This window comes from Ranitomeya variabilis, chromosome 1 (assembly GCF_051348905.1).
Source record: "Ranitomeya variabilis isolate aRanVar5 chromosome 1, aRanVar5.hap1, whole genome shotgun sequence".
In the NCBI taxonomy this organism is placed as follows: domain Eukaryota; kingdom Metazoa; phylum Chordata; class Amphibia; order Anura; family Dendrobatidae; genus Ranitomeya; species Ranitomeya variabilis.
In genome coordinates, this window is record NC_135232.1 from 906,921,470 (window position 1) to 906,943,418 (window position 21,949).

At 40.2% G+C, this 21,949-nt stretch overlaps 1 protein-coding gene across 3 annotated transcripts in view; it reads left to right on the forward strand.

Moving 5' to 3' along the window:
* The window catches only part of COL25A1 (collagen type XXV alpha 1 chain), a 643,948-nt gene that overhangs the window by 444,112 nt on the left and 177,887 nt on the right, over nt 1-21,949 (forward strand). For all 3 annotated transcript variants that reach the window (XM_077278990.1, XM_077278988.1, XM_077278989.1), the window contains 4 exons: nt 1,233-1,259; nt 7,466-7,510; nt 17,343-17,387; nt 20,358-20,384. In XM_077278990.1, coding sequence (XP_077135105.1) covers nt 1,233-1,259; nt 7,466-7,510; nt 17,343-17,387; nt 20,358-20,384 — 144 coding nt within the window. The remainder of the gene's footprint in view (nt 1-1,232; nt 1,260-7,465; nt 7,511-17,342; nt 17,388-20,357; nt 20,385-21,949) is intronic.

The following is a 21,949-nucleotide window of genomic DNA, read 5'->3' on the forward strand; positions in this document are numbered from 1 at the left end:
AAGAGAAAAATGCAAAAAGCAGCATCAGGTAGAGGAGTACCTTGGTGCCGTTGCTCCAAGGTAATGACCAAACCTCTATGTAAAAGATAAAAAATGGAGGCAGCACACCAGTTACAGGTGAAAAGGTGCTATTTGATAGCCCAAAATGGCTCACAGTCTTGAGCTGAAACGTCACCATTTTGGGCTATTAAATAGCCTCTTTTTTCACCTTTAAATGGTGTGCTGCCTCCATTTTTTATCTGATAGACAGATAGATAGATAGATAGATAGATAGATAGATAGATAGATAGATAGATAGATAGATAGATAAAAAAAATAAGGCTCACTCTAGCCAAAACATTGCCACGCCACCAGGGCTATTAATGTCTTTTTTGTATTTTGATAAATACTGGAGTGCTGCCTCTTTTTTCTATTTTTATATTCAACTGCAAGGAAGGGATTCCAAGCCTGAGAGGCCTTGCACCTGAAGTATTACTATATTTGTGCTGTTCCAATTTTTTGCCAAAGATAGATACATAGATAGATAGATAGATAGATAGATAGATAGATAGATAGAGCCTGTTGATTGACTTCCTTTGCACTACTCTTTTGTACCTAAATTTTGGTTCCATTGTTGTATTTCAGCACACCTCCTTCTTGAATGAAATATTTCCAAAACATGTGGACCTACCCTTAGGAGATATAAATTTAATAACTCATGAACTTGTCCAAAACATATCTGCCATCTAGTCATGTACAAAATTACATTTTTGAAGGTTTGGAAGATTAGCGAAGATCCTTTGGATTGGCCTCTCTTTGGCCACAACACAGGTGGCACAGTCAGAGAGATCCCATTGTGCGACTGCTATATTGCACTGTAATGCAGGTGAATACAGCCGCAGTGTTACTCCAAGGGTACTGTGACTGCAACAAGCGAGTTGCAAAAAGTTAAACTTTTTATTATTTGCCCGTCGTGGGTGCCCAAGGGGCACAATGTGACTATGCATTACATTTAGCATTTAGTGATATTTGACTTCATGGCCTGTGTTATGGCCGATAATATGTGTATTGTACAACCCAATATAAAATGATGTGGAGAGTGTTAATTTTTCTGGATGCAGTAACTCTGTAATTAAGGTATATTGTATTTTGTATTATATATTGGAAGTTGTAGAACCTAAAATTGCATTTAATGAATATTTTCTACTCCTTGTAAGAAATGAATAAACAACATTGCAATATTTCTTTTTTAGGGTCCAATAGGGCCTCCTGGACAAAAGGTAAGATACTAAACTGTAACTGCTGCAGAAGTAATTATTTTTTCCTCGTCAAGCTGGATCCTGGGCAGGCTGTTCAGGAACGACTACTGTACACCACAATCAGGCTGTTAATTTAGTCTATAAAGTGCGCTTTCTAAAAATGGTGTTTCATGTGAGATTTAAGATTTCTAATTTCCTCCATCACTGAAACCTCAAGCGGCTGTTTTCAATCTGCCTGCTAAACTAGAGGTTAAAAGTTTTCTTTGGTTTTCCAACAAGACATGACAGACAAGTTGAGAAAATCAAACTATCAAAAACATTTTTTTCCTATTAGATAAAATTTCTAATTGAAAATGTAATCTAGCATTGATATATGATTCTGTAAGGAAATTCAGAAAAATTATGTTTTGGCTAAAAAATGTCCAGGAAAAATAAATACGTATCCGAGGTGGCATACCGAGTCATAGGTAACCAGAGAACCAATTCCCGTGGCTTTCAGTGTCATTAGCATTCATGAGGAACAGTGTCTGCTACCGGTAGATGGAGCAAGCCCATCTGATAGCACTTTAGTATGATACTAAATGTACTTGTACTGAAACATAAATTTGGCTGTGCAGCAATATGCTATTCAAACACTGTAAAACTTTAAAGCAAACTGTATAAATTAGCAGCACCTTTTACAAGCATGAAAATTTCACTCTTTATTACTAGTCAGTAGGGTTGAGCGACTTTTGCTTTTTTAGGATCGAGTCGGGTCTCGTGAAACCTGACTGTCTCGAAAGTCGGATCGTGTGAAATCGGCCGATTATTGTGAAAAGTCGGGGGCCAACCGAAACACAAAACCCAATGCAGGTCAATGGGGATTTTTTTTTTTCCTCCTCCTCCTCCTCCTCCTCCTCCCTGTGCAAATCGCTATATCCCAAATGTTAAGATGGCGGTTTTACCCCCTGTGACGCCGCACAAAGCAAGCCGGAACCTATGTCATCACGCTGCCCACACTCCTTCATTGGCTGAAAAAATGGCGGGGAAAGCATCATATGAAACGCGACTTTGGCGCGAAGATCGCCGACCGCATGGCCGATCCCACAGTGCTTTCACTTTCACTTTGCTGAAAGTCGGCGACTTTTGAAAAGGTCCGATCCGTTTCGCTCAACCCTACTAGTCAGTCAACATGACCTATTTTACTGTTGTCAAACGCTCTGCTGCTAAACTAAGCCAAAACTTGAGTTTTATTAAAGAGTAACCATCATTCTAATGTTTATTTAGTAAATCAATAGTTCACATGGAAATAAGTAACTTTGTAATATATCTTATCAGAGAAATCTGCTTCTCTCTTCATTAATTCTCAATTCAGGAGTAAAATCTGTATTCCGTGAAGACAGATTTGCCCATTACTGAGATAGGAGATGGCAGCTGCTACTCATACGAATCAGTGTAGAAGAGAGGGAGGAGGAAGCTAGAGGAAGAGTTTTTCCCTCCTTATTCCCTCTCCCACTGTCTAGAATCTTATCAAAAAACAGCTCTCTTATCTCTAAGACATCTTTCACACTTCTGTTTTTTTCCATCCGTTGCAATCCGTCGTTTTGGTGAAAAAATGGATCCTGCAAATGTGCCCGCAGGATGCGTTTTTTTGCCATAGACTTTCATTGATGACGGATTGCGACGGATGGCCACACGCATTTGTGGTCCGTCGTGACGAAAAAACGTTCATTGTAACTTTTTTTCGTCCGTCGGATCGCCATTTCCGACTGCGCATGCACGGCCGGAACTCTGCCCCCTACTTCCTGGACTTCATAATGGGCAGCGGTTGCGTCGGAAAACTGCATCCGCTGCCCACGTTGTGCACAATTTTGCACAACGTCCGTCGATACGTCGGGCTGACGGTTTGCGACGGCCCCGTACCGACGGAAATGTGAAAGAGGCCAAAGTCAGTAGAGGGTATGTTACTCACCAGAAAATCCTTTGACCTGACGATCCATGTGGATGAGGAACACAGCCACCTGTTGGCTGGGTGTATGAATAAGTCCAAAAAGAAAAATAAAAAGAAGTAATGCTGGATCTTTGAGATAAAAATGTCCTTGTTTTTATTTGAAAATCATTTAAAAAAATTACATCAGAAATGACTAAGGCTCTTGCCGAAACGCGTCAACCAGTTACTGACTACCCTGATGTGATTTTTTTAAATGATTTTCACATAAAAACAAGGATATTTTTATCTCAATGATCCAGCATTACTTCTTTTTTTTTCTTTTTGGACTTACGGTATCTCTTATCTCAGTAATGAAAAAATCTGTCTACGCTGAATACAGATTTTACCCCTGAATTGAGAATTTTGAAAATTTATGATCAGTCCTGGTGGACAACAAAGCAGATTTCTCAAATAAGATATATATATTATTACTTCTTATTTTCATATGTACAGTTGATTTATCTACTATATAATTGTCTAATGGTCACTTCCGTCTTTCTGTCTGTCTGTCTGTCACGGAAATCCCAAGTCGCTGATTGGTCGCGGCCAGCGGCCGTGACCAATCAGCGACGGGCACAGTCCGGCCGCGAAATGGCCGCTCCCTACTCCCCTGCCGTCAGTGCCCGCTCCATACTCCCCCCCCCATGCCTATGCAGCATCAATAGTAAAAAGATCTAATGTTAAAAATAATAAAAATATTAAAAAATCGTGATATACTCACCCTCCCGGGACCTTTCCCACTTCTCGCGAAGCTCCGGGCCATACATTGCGGTCTAGTGAGATGATGACGTACCCTGTTTTGGCTTACAAAAACTGAGGTAAAAAACTCAGCAAATACTCAAAGTGTGCATGTTCAGTATTTGGTCAGTATTTTACCTCAGGATTTGTAAGCCAAAACCAGGAGTGAGTAAGAAATGCAGAAATGGAGCACGTGTTTCTATTATACTTATCTTCTCACTATTCCACTCCCGGTTTTGGCTTAGAAATACTGAAGTAAAAAACTCACCAAACACTCAACGTGTGCACGCACGTGGCCTTATACTAAACCTGCCTTCACTTAATTATTTTCTTAATTGGAGTTAACACTGAGGGTCATTAGTATTCCTCTCTATATGGCTCAATGTGTACAGGGACCCAGAGGAGTTTGGGGAAAGTAAACCTGACAAGCTATCCCTGAGCACTTCACTTGTGTTTTCCTCATTCTTGCTACAGTTGCAGAGACCTAAGTAAAGAGGTGAGAGGAACTTTAACTCCTGTCACCATGGCAGTAATTTATTGGCCAGTTACAATGTGCTACTGTTGTAGATTACTGCCAGACAGGATCCTCATGCCAAGTCTCTGGTCAGTGAAATCACATTATGCATAGATCTGTTAATGGAAGGAACATAGATAGAGGCTATTAAATATGTCTGTCTTCCCAGCATGAATGTAATTTTTGTTACTTACATGCCTTATGTTTTAATAATTGGCTATGTACTGCAATGTACAATTACTTAAAGCTAATATCAGACATTATAATAAAACAATATGCATACATTTTCCTATTGTAATAATCTCCTGATAACATTCCTATTAAATTTTAATTTTCACAAGTTTACATCTTCTAATCTTTTATCTAATATTTTATATATGACTATTTTCCCCTAACTTAGCGTATTGCAAAAATGGGGATGGAACTGAATCTCGAATTTATGCTAATTCTTCTGTTTAAGAAAAGGAAAAAGCATAGTTGGCAACCGTTGGTAAAGAATTGTTTTTTTGGTCTGAGGATTTTTTTTTTAAGACATATACTCATATGTTTTATAGGTCTGTCAGTGAAAGTATACTTTTTATGGCTTCCTGTTGTGTAGCAGTTTTTCCAGTAAGACACAAAAGTGTCTGGTCTTAAATCTGCCAGACGTATGTGAAAAGGACACTGTATGTGAATGTATAAAATCTTATAGGTTCTGCATAGTATAGGTGTGGGTGCTTACTTTAATATGCCGATGTGCTGTGTTCATAGCCAAATCTGGAGCGACTTCTGCATCAGAACATGATTTCACGGCCCAGACAGCTGTTGAGATTTCGGCAATCACAATTGATCAATTGTATAAGATAGATGAGTCTGGTCAGATTCAGCCGGCTGAAGGAGTCTCCGAGGGTAACATTTTAATTAGATTTCAAAGCACCTTTGTGCAAATTATTATTTTTTACTATGTACTGCAAACAAAAAAAAGGTTTTTATTAGGGACTGGGGATTTCTGTAAAAATGTCCAAGCCTAAAACAGGTTCAACAGAGGCATATAAATATGATGATTCACCATCACAGGTAAAATATACGTGTGGTTTTCATCCAGTAGTAAATGAAAGATGGAACTGTGGAGCTGGGGAAAGAATCTTATATCAGGACTGTCCATCTTACTGACCAAATACGCTTGCTAAAATATGGCACCATCCTCGGAGACGGACATTTTTCAATAAACAGAACATTCCTGTAAATTAATTCTTTTTCATATCACTCAGTAATTGAAGTGTTTTTCCATTGTAATCATTGAGATATCGAGTACAGATCTAACAATGCTGGCAGCTGTCTTGAAAGCTTTCAAGTACACAATCCTCTCTCATCTGAAATCTGCTCATTGTGGAGTTTAATCATCCTACAATTCAAAATATCATCTGATTGGCAAACGGAACTGTGAACGATTGTGCAGGTTTCTAAGTGGATAATAATCAAATTGGCAACATTAGACACGTGTAATGGTCCAATTGTCTCTAACAAATCAGATTGTAGCATTTCATAATAATTCCACTAACATTGATGTTGCCATTAACTATAACTATATACTTTATACTTACTGTACACATAAATGCCCAACTTTAAATTAAATAATTTCTCTGCTGATTCATTTTATAGTTCATGCTAGTATGTTTGGAGCTCCATTTTTCCTAAAGAGTCAGACAGCCAGCAGAAATCTTAGATCACCCACTGCTGATATACTGCAAAGGTGGCCAGTAACCTAGGAAAAAAGCAGTACACTGTAAAATAATTAAAAGGGTGGTCCAAAATTAATTCTGATTAGATTGAATAAATGTCTGTCTAATTAATGTAATAATCTAATTGCTTTTCTAATATACCTTAATAAAAAAAATCCCTATTGTCCCCTCTCTAATCTATGTAATTTCTTTCTTTCTTTATTTTTTTTTACCCACTTCTATTTTGATGATATTTCATTTGAGCATCCCCAGTGCATGCTGTCATATTCAAATGACACATCATCAGGAATCAGAGGCTGCATTCACTGCTGCTGCCTCTGTCACCACCCTGAAATGAAGTGTCATCAGTGACATCCTTTTCAGCGGCTGTGCTAGCCCTTCTCTGCTGAGCATGTGTTAGTTGTTAGTTCTCACATACTGTATGCTCAGTAGAATCTTGTCACTGTGCAATATTCTTTTTAATTATTTTTAATGCACAGTGACAGTGCTTTCTCTCTCCAGCTATGATGAGAAGTAATGAGCAGGCAAGAGAGCGCACTGTCAGGGCACATTGTAATGACAGTACACAGTGATCATCAAGAACAGAGACCAGCCCCTCCAGTAAAACAGACATCACTTTCAGGGGGGACCAGCCCCTCCCCCTGAAAGTGATGTCACTTTTGAGGGTGGAGATGGTCTCTGCTTTTCCTGCTTGCCAGGCTATCTCTTTGCAATGTCAGTGTGCTGTGATGTTAGACTATATGTCAAGTACATCCTGATCTGACATAAGTATTTGGACAGGACAGTGATAGATTCTTTTAATTAGAATTATTTATTACATTAATTTTACTTTATTTTATGATGTTCTAATGGTTAACACTGTGGTTTAAAGTGGTTGTCCAGGCTTCTAATAAAAGTATAGAGTCATTCTGTTTAAGTGCAAACTCCTAAATCCTTACAGTGTGCACACAACATGCTGTCAGGATTCTCCAGTGTTGTCAGCAAGAGGAGGTGGTCACGTGACCGCAAGTATGCAATTTGCGTACTTCTGGCAAAATTCCAACTAGATGTGCTCGGCATTGCTCCAGTGAATTGAGCAAGTGTGAGCAGGAATAGTGGCAGGAAGTGCGCAAAACACTTGCTTGAGGTAATGTAGCTGTCCCCACTTGCCAAAAACTCTGGAGAATCCTAACAGTGTGCAGTACACACGCTTTAAGAGATCACATGTGTGCCATCGCACAGAGTGCACGTATTTGTTGGTGATTGCTTGCAAATTATTAATTAATCAATAATGATTTACTTATAGGGTTCAACTGGAGACCCTGGCACCCCAGGACTCAACGGTGAGAAGGTAAGAAAATAATTTGTATTAAACTTCGTATTGCACCTGATTGCAATTGGCTCTACCAAGAGTTAAAAAAGTGTGGCTATGACATTCAGGGCTCCATTCGCTTAGATAAACATAAATATGCCTGGTTTCTTAATTTCTAAGATGTGAGTGGATGATGAGATTGACATGGTGGTTCTCTGCTTGGTCCTTGTACGGTTGTAATTGCAGTCACAATCTGATCAAGTTGTACTCCATCCCCTTTCATGGTCATGTATTGCGTACATTTTCTCCTTCAATTCTTTGATTTTCTTTGATCTCTACTTACTTTATTTCTGTAAATATTAATATTATAGTACATTAGGAATAGAGTGCACATACATGTGTTTTCCATTATATCAAAGGAAATATGGTGACAGGAGAGACATTGGTGGCCCTTTTAGATATCTTTCAGCTCTAGGTTGTTTGAAATCCAGTGCCCCCAAAGTGTTCTGTTGCATACCAAAATCACTTTGAAACCTGATCGAAGAAGCAAAACTTTGCTGAAAAGGATGCAACAGTGAACTGAATTGCTATAACCAAAACTCTGTGGCTACTGCTTAACCACAAAAGAATAGAGACAAAACAGGATGAGGGCCAGCCGACCTAGAAATCAGGAGTATATACCAAAGCAGACTACTGTTCACTTACTAGTAGCTAAACTTTTTTTCAATTGACTGGTTATTCACTAAGGAAAAAGAAAACTGAAATTTCCTAGCTGTAGTACAAAGATGAAGAATATAGTTAGTTTATATTTCATCTAGCTAACCTATAAACAGTGTTTCCGTGCTCACAGTTATAAAAAAAATGGATTATAAATATTATAAATACACATTATACATTATTACATTATAAATATACATTAGAAAGCACATCAAGCGTGACCTTCAGAAATGTCTGATGAGAGGTCATATTTGTGGTGTGATGCTTACTGGTGTGCAAAAGTAAAGGGGAACTACAGTGGCATGTAAAAGGCTGGGCATGCCTGGTCAAAACTATTGTTATTGTGAACAGTTAAGCAAGTTGAAGATGAAATGGTCTCTAAAAGGCCTAAAATAAAGATGTCAAAGATAACTGACCAAGGTTTCAGACTTTAATTAACCTGCTTGGACTATGGCTTGTTCGCTATCATCGTTAGGAATGGCCATATGATGCAATTTTCCCAGATATATAAAAACCCTGCCTCCTTTAACCTTGTGCCAATAACAGCAGCCATGGGTTCTTCTAAGGATATGCCTAGCTCTCTGAAAATGAAAATGGTGGGAGGACCACCAAGTAGGAGAAGGCTATAAGTTGCAAAAGCATTTTCAAGTTGCCCTTTCCTCAGTTTGAAATGTAGTTAAGAAATGTCGGTTAACAGGAACAGTGGAGGTCAAGATTGGATTTGGAGACCAAGCAAAATTTCAGTAAGAGCTGCTCGTAGGATTGCTAGAGATGAAAATCAGAACCCTCGCTTAATTGAAAAAGACCTTCAGAAAGATTCAGTAGACTCTGGACTTGTCTCAATCCCAGACATGATTTAATCACAACTTATTAAATTTATTCTGTCTGGATAAATATTCTGTGTATTTGAGCCTTTGTATTTTAATTATCTTTTGTCATCGTTTTATATATAATATCTGTTTTTTCACTAATCACATGTTTGTATAATTCTGCTAAATTGAAATAATTAGCATAGACCAATGAGACACTCTGGAAGAGCTATAAAATTGGCAACTATATGTTCCCTATATTAGTTCCACACTAATCGCCAAGCACGAACCTAAGCCCTGTATATCCCTAGAGCTAGGCCTTGTATAGAGAAGGGGGTAATGAGCACTGGTCAGTCCTCACTGTACACTAGAGAGAAGAAGGGAGACAAACAAGGGGTAAGCAACTTATCTTGAGCAGACTCAGAGAGGTAACATCAAACATCTTCCAACAGCACCAGAGCGGAAGTAAGCCGACTGCTACACCTCCAAGCCTTCACAAGGGAAAATGTGAATACCGACGACTCCCTGAAGCAGACTGGGAGTCTGTAAACACCTAGGTCCAGGTGTGTCAATTAGAGCCAGAGGAATGTTGCAACTGTGTCCTAAAATCAGAAAGATGAAGAAAAGCAAAGACATTCTGCAGCCAGATGCAGAGCGACTGTGTAGCATCTGATACACCTGTGACAGGAGATGACTGAGGGAGACCAGAGTCCAAAAATAAACTTTTCTTTACTGAACAACTTGATGAGAAGTAGTGTTGAGCATTCCGATACTGCAAGTATCGGGTATCGGCCGATACTTGCTGTATCGGAATTCCGATACCGAGATCCGATATTTTTGTAGTATCGGGTATCGGTATCGAAACAACATTAATGTAAAAATGTGTAAAAGAAAAAATTAAAATAAAAAATATTGCTATACTCACCTCTCCGACGCAGCCTGCACCTTACCGAGGGAAGCGGCAGCGTTCTTTGTTTAAAATTTGCGCTTTTCTTTCCTTTACAAGAAGTCCAGGCTTGTGATTGGTTGCGTGCCGCCCATGTGGCCGGGACGCAACCAATCACAGCAAGCCGTGACGTAATTTCAGGTCCTTCAGGATTTTAAAATTACGTTCCGGCGTTGTGATTGGTTGCGTTGCAGTCACATGGGCGACGCAACCAATCACAGCAAGCCGTGACGTAATTTCAGGTCCTTAAGGATTTTAAAATTACGTCCCGGCTTTGTGATTGGTTGCGTCGCAGTCACATGGGAGACGCAACCAATCACAAGCCGTAACGTCACGGGAGGCTGGACACGCGCGCATTTTAAAATGGGCGCGTGTCCAGCCTCCCGTGACGTCCCGGCTTGTGATTGGTTGCGTCGCGATCAACCAATCACAAGCCGGGAGGCTGGACACGCGCGCATTTTAAAATTTTAAAATGCGCGCGTGTCCAGCCTCCCGTGACGTCACGGCTTGTGATTGGTTGCGTCTCCCATGTGACTGCGACGCAACCAATCACAAAGCCGGGACGTAATTTTAAAATCCTTAAGGACCTGAAATTACGTCACGGCTTGCTGTGATTGGTTGCGTCGCCCATGTGACTGCGACGCAACCAATCACAACGCCGGAACGTAATTTTAAAATCCTGAAGGACCTGAAATTACGTCACGGCTTGCTGTGATTGGTTGCGTCCCGGCCACATGGGCGGCACACAACCAATCACAAGCCTGGACTTCTTGTAAAGGAAAGAAAAGCGCGAATTTTAAACAAAGAACGCTGCCGGTTCCCTCGGTGAGGTGAGTATAGCAATATTTTTTATTTTAATTCTTTCTTTTACACATTAATATGGTTCCCAGGGCCTGAAGGAGAGTTTCCTCTCCTTCAGACCCTGGGAACCATCAGGAATACCGTCCGATACATGAGTCCCATTGACTTGTATTGGTATCGGGTATCGGTATCGGATTGGATCCGATACTTTGCCGGTATCGGCCGATACTTTCCGATACCGATACTTTCAAGTATCGGACGGTATCGCTCAACACTAATGAGAAGTAAATACATCAGATAGCAGGCAAAACACTTTAATAATACTTCTTCTGCACAATCCAGAGGCAGAAACCTTACGGTTACATGTGGCGGTATGTCACTTCTGTTACGTGTTACATACCGTAAGTCCAGCAAACCATTATGGGAAGCTCCATGTTCCCCTGTGAGGACCGTATGACCACTTAAGCTAGTCTCTCCACTTCAGTTTGATTTGTGAAAACGTCACTAGCTGAGGTGCCTCGGTATGACTCCTCGCTTTTACTCATTCGATGAGGGCCACATACTCCTTGCAGTGCTAATGCATCTTCAGCTCTCTGTAGGAGAATTTTTGTCCCAGTCTGGCCATATTGTTCTTTTTGGCCCTCAGACCTGGCTGCACACTTGCTTCTTATCTAGTATAGGTAATTGTTTGCCTTAAGGTACCTTCACACTGAACAACTTAACAACGATATCGCTAGTGATCTGTGACGTTGCAGCGTCCTGGATAGCGATATCGTTGTGTTTGACACGCAGCAGCGATCAGGATCCTGCTGTGACATTGCTGGTCGGAGCTAGAAGGCCAGCACCTTATTTCGTCGCTGGATCTCCCGCAGACATCGCTGAGTCGGCGTGTGTGACGCTGATTCAGCGATGTCTTCACTGGTAACCAGGGTAAACATCGGGTTACTAAGCGCAGGGCCGCGCTTAGTAACCCAATGTTTAACCTGGTTACCAGTGTAAATGTAAAAAAAAACAAACACTACATACTCACCTTCTGATGTCTGTCACGTCCCCCGGCGTTCTGCTTCCCTGCACTGTGTCAGCGCCGGCCGGCCGTAAAGCAAAGCACAGCGGTGATGCCACCGCTCTGCTTTACGGCCGGCGCTTACAGTGCAGGGGAGCAGACGCCGGGGGACACGACAGCCATTGGAATGTAAGTATGTAGTGGTTTTTTTTTTTTTTACATTTACACTGGTAACCAGGGTAAACATCGGGTTACTAAGCGCGGCCCTGCGCTTAGTAACCCGATGTTTACCCTGGTTACCCGGGGACTTCGGCATAGTTGGTCGCTGGAGAGCTGTCTGTGTGACAGCTCTCCAGCGACCACACAGCGACGCTGCAGCGATCGACATTGTTGTCTAGATCGCTGCAGCATCGCTAAATGTGACGGTACCCTTAGACCCGCTTGCCTGAGATCAGAAATCCTACCTTCTGCTGAGTTCTTGCTAGGCCTGCTTATCTGAGTTCAGGAATCCTGCTGTCACTTATTCCTTATTTCCTTCAGACCATGGGGGAGGGGGGATTTTTTGAAGCTGACCACGCCATGTAATTCGATATTGGAGGCTGAAATCTGTGTGTGGGTACCGGTCCTGCTGGTGAAGCTCAGCCAAAGGTTCAAAGGAAGGAAATAAGCGGCACATCTGTCCACAATATGTACAAATTTAGTTCATGCTTTATTCAAAATTAATTAAAAACATGGAATCCAAAAAATATAGATAAAAACCTGACGCGTTTCTGGCATCCAAGCACTCTTAAGGTACCTTCACACTAAACGACTTTGCAACGATAACGATAGCGATCCGTGACGTTGCAGCGTCCTGGATAGCGATATTGTTGTGTTTGACACGCAGCAGCGATCTGGATCCCACTGTGATATCGCTGGTCAGAGCTAGAAGTCCAGAACTTTATTTGGTCGTCAGATCGGCGTGTATCGTCGTGTTTGACAGCAAAAGCAACGATGTGCGGGAAAGCAGACGGCCAGGGACCTGACGGACATCAGAAGGTGAGTATGTACTGTTTTTTTTTTTACATTTACACTGGTAACCAGGGTAAACATCGGGTTACTAAGCGCGGCCCTGCGCTTAGTAACCCGATGTTTACCCTGGTTACCCGGGGACTTCGGCATTGTTGGTCACTGGAGAGCTGTCTGTGTGACAGCTCTCTTAGTCATAGAATATGTCAGAAATATACCAAGTGAACTATTTATAGAGCTCTAAGCCAATTACAACAGAGGTAGACAATCATTATTGGAAATAGAACACAGGTGTTAACTGCAAGTTACATGGATTTAACATTGGTATCAAAAACATCATTAAGCAGGTTTAAATTTAAATTAGAATAATTTTTTAAAACTATGAAAACTTTATCTAAAGTAAAATCTATGAAATACTAAAAATGGAATTTTGTATATAAAGTAAAGACTATGATATACTGACAAAGCGAATTGAAGCTCTGTGATATGGCCTTCTGTCTTGGCACACAAATGCATGCAGTTCTGTGAGCAAAAACCCCATAATTCTTTACTTCTCAAGCACTTGTCCCAGTGTGCCTAACAACAACAGGAAACTGCATCTACCTATGCCCATCTTGGGCTGGTCCCATCAGTTAATCCCGTCTGCAGCTAACCCATTATTGCAGCACACCAACCAGATAAAAGAACATTTAAAACATGGCACTGCATTATATGACCATAAAATCTTCAAAGGGGATGTGGACAACTTCTCCACTCTTTTACATGTATATGTATGTAATCATAGAATCATAGAATGTTTTAGTTGGAAGGGATTGCCAGGGTTAACCTCCTGCTCAATGCAAGATTCACTAAACTATCTCAGACAAATGTCTATCCAGCCTCTGTTTAAAGACCTTCACTGAAGGAGAACTCTTCACCTCTTGTGGCAGCCGCTTCCACTCATTGATCACCCTCACTGTCAAAAAGTTTTATCTAACATATAATCTGTATCTTCATTCCATTGCTTCTTATGTTTCCATGTGCAAATGACAATAAGTATGATCCCTCTACACTGTGACATCCCTACAGATATTTGTAGACAGCTATTAAGACTCCTCTTAGCCTTCTTTCTTGCAAGCTAATTATTCCCAGATCCTTTAACTGGTCCTCGTAGGACATACTTTGCAGTCCGCTCACTATCCTAGTAGCGCTTCTCTGAACTTGGTCCAGTTTTTCAATATCTTTTTTTAAATGTAGTACCCAGAGCTGGACACTGTATTCCAGATGTGTCTTGACCAAGGAGTAGTACAGGGAGATAATTACTTCATGTGATCAAGATTCTATGCTTCTCTTAAAATACTAGAACTGTGTTTGCCTTTTTTACTGTTGCATCACAGTGTTGACTCATGTGCAGTCTGTGATCTATTAGTATACCCAAGTCTTTTGCACACGTGCTGTTACTTAGTCCTATTTTAATTTTTCTTGCCCAGATGTAGAATCTTACACTTCGTCCTTACATTTCTCCAATTCTACTGTTACATCATGTCTTATACTCCAGCCACATCCAGAAATTCAGTCACTATTTTGCTGTTACACCATGTCTTATACTACATTGACATCCAGAGCTACAATCACTATTCTGCTGTTATACTACTTCTAATACTACATTGGCATGCTGAGCCGCAATCACTATTCTGCAGTTACATCATGTCTTATTCCCCATTCTCCTGTTACTCCATGTCTTATACTTCAAACTCAAACTTTTATAGCATCTGGTCATTGTCTTTTAATTTTTTAATATTAAAAAATAATTCTAATTCAGTGAATTTTAATGTAGTAAAATGTACTAAACATTGCATCTTTGCATATCTAGACTGATATCCCCACGCATGCGGCCAATGTTCTATTAAATTCCCATGCTGTGTGGATTCCTAGTTGATATATTTTTGGCATGATTGTAATATACGGAAGAAAGGCCTAACATCTAAGCTCTGTTCCTTCACAAAATTGTAGGTCGAGTATACTGCAGTATTACGTCCTTTTATTTCCCCACGCGAATAATATATAATTGGCGGATCACGTTACTAAAAGGAAAGCATTCATTGAAAGATAGGTTAGAAACCGTCAATGAAGAAAAATGCTCAGACACAATTGTTAGCCAGCTGGGAAATATTGCAGAAAATTCTTGTCTAATTTCTCTTGGCTTGGAAGCCTTTTCCAAGAAAAAAAAAGTCGATCTTTTACTAAAGGTGAAGAACGAACTGAAGGAAGAATGAAATTAAAACCATAGCTCTTGTCTTCCAGCATTACATGTCCGGCAGTCTCAGGGTTTCAGCAGGTTCAGGCTCTGCCATTTCATCTTCCTGATAATTAATCATTAGTTGTGTCTGAACAATATGACAGACTTTAATCGGCAAAGAGTTGCGGAAAGACCCTGAGCCGAGATATCAATTGCAAAACTTTATTAAGTGCGTACTTTTTATCATGAACTTGCTGCAAGCCATCACAACACCACCTCATCTTCATCAGCACCATGACAAATGGAAAATCCGAAGTTCAGCAAGTATGTTAGCACCACCTTTACTAATAAACTCTACGTAACCCTACCCCTTCAGTAACATTTAGTAGACCACACTAACTCTGTCTGTCACCCTATAGTCATGATATCCATGCAGTCTCACAAGTTCAGAGATACCATATTGAGTTTGCAGCCAAAATAACCCCTCCACGGATTCTGATTTCAGCACTGATTGTGAGGTTCTCTCAGTATCTTCTGTATAGTATAACAAATAGGTATACACATATAAATCAGGATGACAACCATCTTTTATTTCTGCTAGTGACCTAAGTAGCAATGGTAATATAATTGTACACGCGGAGTCTGAAGGGCCTTGTACATCACAACTTGTCCTAAGTGCCCTTATACCTCTATCACTTTAATCTAGTACATTTAATTAATATTTTTAGGACTGGTACTCAAGCAAAACAGTTCACACTGAATAGTCTGCTTGTACTTGTGTTGATGGTGATTCCATGTAGTAAGAATGCTTTAAAAAATTCTATCAGTTACCAAAATTCTAAGTGAATTAACAAAAAAAATCTACATAAAAGCCATATTTGGTGTGACCAGTGACCACTCTTTGCCTTCAAACTTCATTGGTTATTTTCGGTACATTTGCACAAACTCAGGATTTTTTATAGGATTATAGTAAAGTGTATGGGTAACCAATTATACCAAACAGATAATAAGCTTGCAACTGGGTGAGGAACAGCCAAACTCTGACACAAAGGTGTGGCTTAGAAGACAGTTTTACGTCACAGCTCATACTCCATGATAAGATATGGCAATAAGACACAAGGTAGTTATACTGCATCAGCAAAGTCTCTTCCAGACAAAGCTTTAAAGCTGTTTGGGGGTTTTAAGATGTGCTGATCAAGCTCATTTGAAGAAGCACAAAAAATGGTCAGTCCAGGAAACGTGGTGCAGCAGATAAAAGACATATCATGCTTACATCCCTTTAAAATCCAACAGTATCATCAGCTCAAAAGTGACAACAACCAGAGGGGCCCAGCTACACTTGTCAACTGTTTGCAGAAATCTGTCCAAAAGTGATCTTCATCTTCATAGAAGAATTGTTGCCAAAAAACCCTACCTTCGACATGGAAACCTTTACAACAGGACAACAACCCCTAATGTACAGCTGATGTCATTAAGAACTACCTCCAACATAAAGAAGAACATAGAAACCTAGACGTGATAATAAGGCCCCATTGTCTAACCCTCCTCCGCCTCGGGCCATGATCTCATCTACAGGCGATCTGTGGTTATTTCTCCAAGATGTATGAAACAACTTCCCTTCCAAGTTTCATCAAAAATTGTGTGCAAGTGTGCCTAGAAGAATTGATGCTGTTTTGAAGACAAAGACAAAAGGCTGGTCACACCAAATGTAGGTTTAATTTAAATTTCTCTTTTGTTCATTCCCTTTACATTTTGTTTATTGATAAAAATAAACTACTAACAGTTTTGTTTTTGAAAGCATTCTTACTTTGCAGCCTTTTTTCCACACTTGCCTGTTTGGGCAATGTGGAGCTGTGGAAAAAATTTGCAATTTTTGGTTGTTTTTCGTCAGCTTGAAGCAGCTCTGGCAAAATGGATGGTGCAGGGGACGAAATGTGATGGGCTAAGACTGGCTACCCCAGCCCGTCAAATTCTTTAATAGTGCCTGAGCTTCTTATACCAGAAATGTTACTCAAGTCTCTAACTGACTGGAGTAACATTTCTGGTGAGGCACATGCAAGATCGCACCATTCAGACGATTCATTGAATTCATTAAGTAGCGTGTGTCTCTGAATAACTTTGGTGCATCTTATTTCTGCTTCCCCCTCATTAAGCCTGACATGCGGATGACCGGTGTTAAAGAATCATGGGCATAATGTGCTACCTTACTTGATAACTGTATATCATCACAAAGACTAATTCAAGATTCTTGACAGAGAACATGTTTTTGTTATTGATATAAACTACATTGACCTGATATACTCATCCGCCATAATCTTTGGGTTTACATTTCAAAAGTTTGACTGCTGCTTTTATTTTCCTTTCTCTAGGGGGATCAAGGTGCACCTGGTTTAGATGGCATGCAAGGGATGAAGGTAAGCAAATAAGTCAGAGCCTCCAGCTGAAGAACACAATATTATAATTATGGTAGTGCTATTGTGTTGTCACTTTTAATCTGCTGTAGGGTTGATTTATTCTACGGCTTGTTTGACATTTCTATTAATGTGCTAGAAATCAGTGCATGTCCTGCCATATCATAAATGTTTAGTGTAAAATTAGTATACATATCCTGATCTTTCACCTTGATTTTCATTTGACGTGCTTATGCAGCCAGATTAATTATTTCTTCTTTATGTGTATAATTTATATACTCAAGTATGTTGCTTGTCTTACTAGGTTTACAAAAAGCATTGTTAATAAAAAAAAAAGGTAGCCCCCTACTGCCATCTTTGTAGTCAGTTATTATTTACATTCTTAACTTCCTACCAGGTCTCCCTATGTGCCCAAGAGGCAGAGCTGTATCTGTCTCTCAGCTAATACAAGTATTTCATCTACGACTGCCCACTCTACCTAAAAACACCATTCTTAAGGTACCTTCACACTGAGCAACTTTCCAACGAGAACGACAGCGATCCGTGACGTTGCAGCGTCCTGGATAGCGATCTCGTTGTGTTTGACACGCAGCAGCGATCTGGATCCCGCTGTGATATCGTTGGTCGGAGCTAGAAGTCCAGAACTTTATTTCGTCGCTGGATCACCCGCTGTCATCGCTGGATCGGTGTGTGTGACACCGATCCAGCGATGTGTTCGCTTGTAACCAGGGTAAACATCGGGTTACTAAGCGCAGGGCCGCGCTTAGTAACCCGATGTTTACCCTGGTTACCATTGTAAATGTTAAAAAAAAAAACAGTACATACTTACATTCCTGTGTCTGTCACGTCCCGAGTCGCCGCCAGCTTCCCGCACTGACTGTGAGCGCTGGCCGTAAAGTAAAAGCAGAGCACAGCGGTGACGTCACCGCTGTGCTGTGCTTTACGGCCGGCACTGACAGTCAGTGCGGGAAGCCGCCGGCGATGGACGTGACAGACACCGGAATGTAAGTATGTAGTGTTTTTTTTTTTTTACATTTACAATGGTAACCAGGGTAAACATCGGGTTACTAAGCGCGGCCCTGCGCCTAGTAACCCGATGTTTACCCTGGTTATCCGGGGACTTCGGCATCGTTGGTCGCTGGAGAGCTGTCTGTGTGACAGCTCTCCAGCGACCACACAACGACTTACCAACGATCACGGCCAGGTCGTATGGCTGGTCGTGATCGTTGGTAAATCGTTTAGTGTAACGGTACCTTTAGACTCCTATACAGCCTCAAGACAAATAAATCACAGAACATAGTTTTTTCTTTCTAACATTTCTTCCATATTACCAGAAAATAGGCATGGAATAAAATGGTAGATTACGCTATTTAATCCCACAGTATATACTGTGAAATAGTTATATGTTTAATAGATGCCTCTTCTTATCTGCATCTCAAAAACATTTCTAGAATTCGCCCTTTTCTTACTTTCGACTCTGCAAAAACTCTTACTGTTTCTCTTATTCATTCCCGTCTGGACTATTGTAACTCTCTACTAATCGGCCTCCCTCTTACCAAACTCTCCCCGCTCCAATCTGTCCTGAATGCTGCTGCCAGGATCATATTCCTCACCAACCGTTACACCGATGCCTCTACCTTGTGCCAGTCATTACACTGGCTAACCATCCACTCCAGAATCCAGTACAAAACTACTACCCTCATCCACAAAGCAACTCCATGGCTCAGCACCACCCTACATCTCCTCTCTGGTCTCAGTCTACCACCCTACCCGTGCCCTCCGCTCCGCTAATGACCTCAGGTTAGCATCCTCAATAATCAGAACCTCCCACTCCCGTCTCCAAGACTTTACACGTGCTGCGCTGATTCTTTGGAATGCACTACCTAGGTTAATACGAATAATCCCTAATCCCCACAGTTTTAAGCGTGCCCTAAAAACGCATTTGTTCAGACTGGCCTACCGCCTCAACGCATTTACCTAACTATCCCTGTGTGGCCTATTAAAAATAGAAAAAAAAAACAAAACACATAATCAGGTTCCTTGCATCGTGTTCTCATACACTTTATGCAGTTAATAGCCCTCTGTGTCTGTACTGCTACATACTTAGGCTGTTATCTGGTTCATGCAGCTTTACATGAACACCCAAGCCTTACACTATGGCTGGTCCAAATAACTAAAGCAATTGTTACCATCCACCTCTCGTGTCTCCCCTTTTCCTCATAGTTTGTAAGCTTGCGAGCAGGGCCCTCACTCCTCCTGGTATCTATTTTGAACTGTGATTTCTGTTATGCTGTAATGTCTATTGTCTGTACAAGTCCCCTCTATAAGTTGTAAAGCGCTGCGGAATATGTTCGCGCTATATAAATAAAAATTATTATTATTATTATTATTATTATTATTATTAAAGAACAATAGGATTGGCAGTCTGAAATCGGATATGCCAGATCTTTCTGTCCTCCGACATCATCGGCCAGAGAAAAATTTTGGTGGTACTGTATACAAAAAAAACCCATCAATATTCACAGGATCATCCAATGTTGGTCTAATATATATGTTGGACTTAACAAGTAGAAACAGTCCAAAGAAGACGACCTCTCGAAACAAACGTTAGGTAAGAAATTACATGAACTAACATTAGCTAGTTACAACTATAGGTTTTGAGGTAGAAATAAAGCTCTTCACAACAAAATTTACAGTTCACAGTTTATTAAAACCTAGTGATAAACTGTCCCTTCTAAAAATGCCAACTCTAAAAAACAAATACCAGTACATAATTGCTGTCAGGAAGGCTTCCAATTGATATAGGAACCTCAGGGAAGTCCTGTGTATGCAGTGCAAATTAGTGCTATTCGCTTTTACTGCCCTTTTCGTGGAGATATTTAGGAGGAAACATAGCCTAAGAATATATTAATTTAACAGTTTACTATTCTGATCATTAACCCTTGCATTAATTTTGTGTTTTTGTTTTTACAGGGAGATCAAGGAGAAAATGGGGAGAAGGTAAGTAGTTACGGTAGCTGTTATTATAAGGCTAAAAAGATGATTTGATATGCTCACAGATAGGAATTTCTTAATAATTTTAATAATAATTGTATTATGAGACTCTCACCAAAGGAATACAGATCCCATGACCACCATTTTATAGACCAAGCTGCCTAATGATGTTAGTAAGTAGGGGAGAAACATGGCTTGAACTCATTGCAAATTGTGGGTATCATTTCATTTGTCATGGTCATCAACTGAGATATTTACAAATCAGACGTTTACTACCATTGTGTTACTTGCTGCCTAATCTACTGATTTCCCATAGATAGATAGATAGATAGATAGATAGATAAAGACATACAAAAACAAAACCTGACCAGCACCTCCCAAGTGTGAATAGGAGCAAGTTGTAGTGACTGCTAAATATTTATAAAAAATCACAGCAGCACTCTATGGATGCCAAGACATATAGTGTCAATGGAAATAACAACTTCCAACCTCATTGTCCCTCAGCAAGATGTACTTATGGCTTATGGCTCCTCCCAATGACAAGCAGGTGTTCTCAACCAATTCTACTTGCCACTTTCAAATTATAGGCCTGCAGCCCAGGAGAGACATGTTTGTCCATTATTGTAGGCTTTTTAGCCAGAAAGTGGCATGTACAGTAGGATAGGGAAGGGTTATGATAGGACCCATCAGAGAAACATCACTTTGCCGTGCTTGAGGGGCACACATGAATTGGCCAATTTGTGCTCTAAGAACCTTCGCTTTTTTTGTAAGTACATCTTGCTGAGGTACAATGAGGTTGGAAGTGGTTATTTCCATTGACACTACATGTCTTGGCATTCACAGAGTGCTGCTGTGCTTTTTTGATAGATAGATAGATAGATAGATAGATAGATAGATAGATAGATAGATAGATAGATAGATAGATAGATAATAGATAGATAGATAGATAGATAGATAGATAGATAGATAGATAGATAGATAGATAGATGAGGCAGCACTCCAAAAGACTGTGTAGATGAAATAGTGGACTTTTATTAACCCATGTGGCCACATGGGCTAAAAGTCTACTTTTTCTACTGAACAGTCTACTGGAGTGCTGCCTCCTCTTTATTTTCCACATTGATAAAAATATGTATGGTATGGTGCTGTTCCATAATTTTTCTAAATAGATATATAGACAGAGAGACAGAGAGTCAGACAAACATGCGAACTGGAGATAGATAAATAAAAAGATTCAGTGTCTTGCAAAAGTATTCACCCCCTTGGTATTTTTCATGTTTTGCTATCCTACAACCTTGAATTTCACTTTTTTTATTGAGGGTTTGCATCAGTTCATGGAAAGAACATGCATACAACTATGAACATTTGGTTTTCTTTTTTTTTGTGAAGCAAACAACAAATAGGACAAAATTACTGAAAATTTCAGTGTGTTCTTGGGGTGATGAGCTGTGTTGGTTTGGTGACATACATAGCGTTTACTTTGGTGACCAAAAAGTTAGCTTTTCGTCTCATTTGACGATAGCATCTTTCTCCATACATTTGGGGAGTATCCCACATGTCTTTTTGCAAAC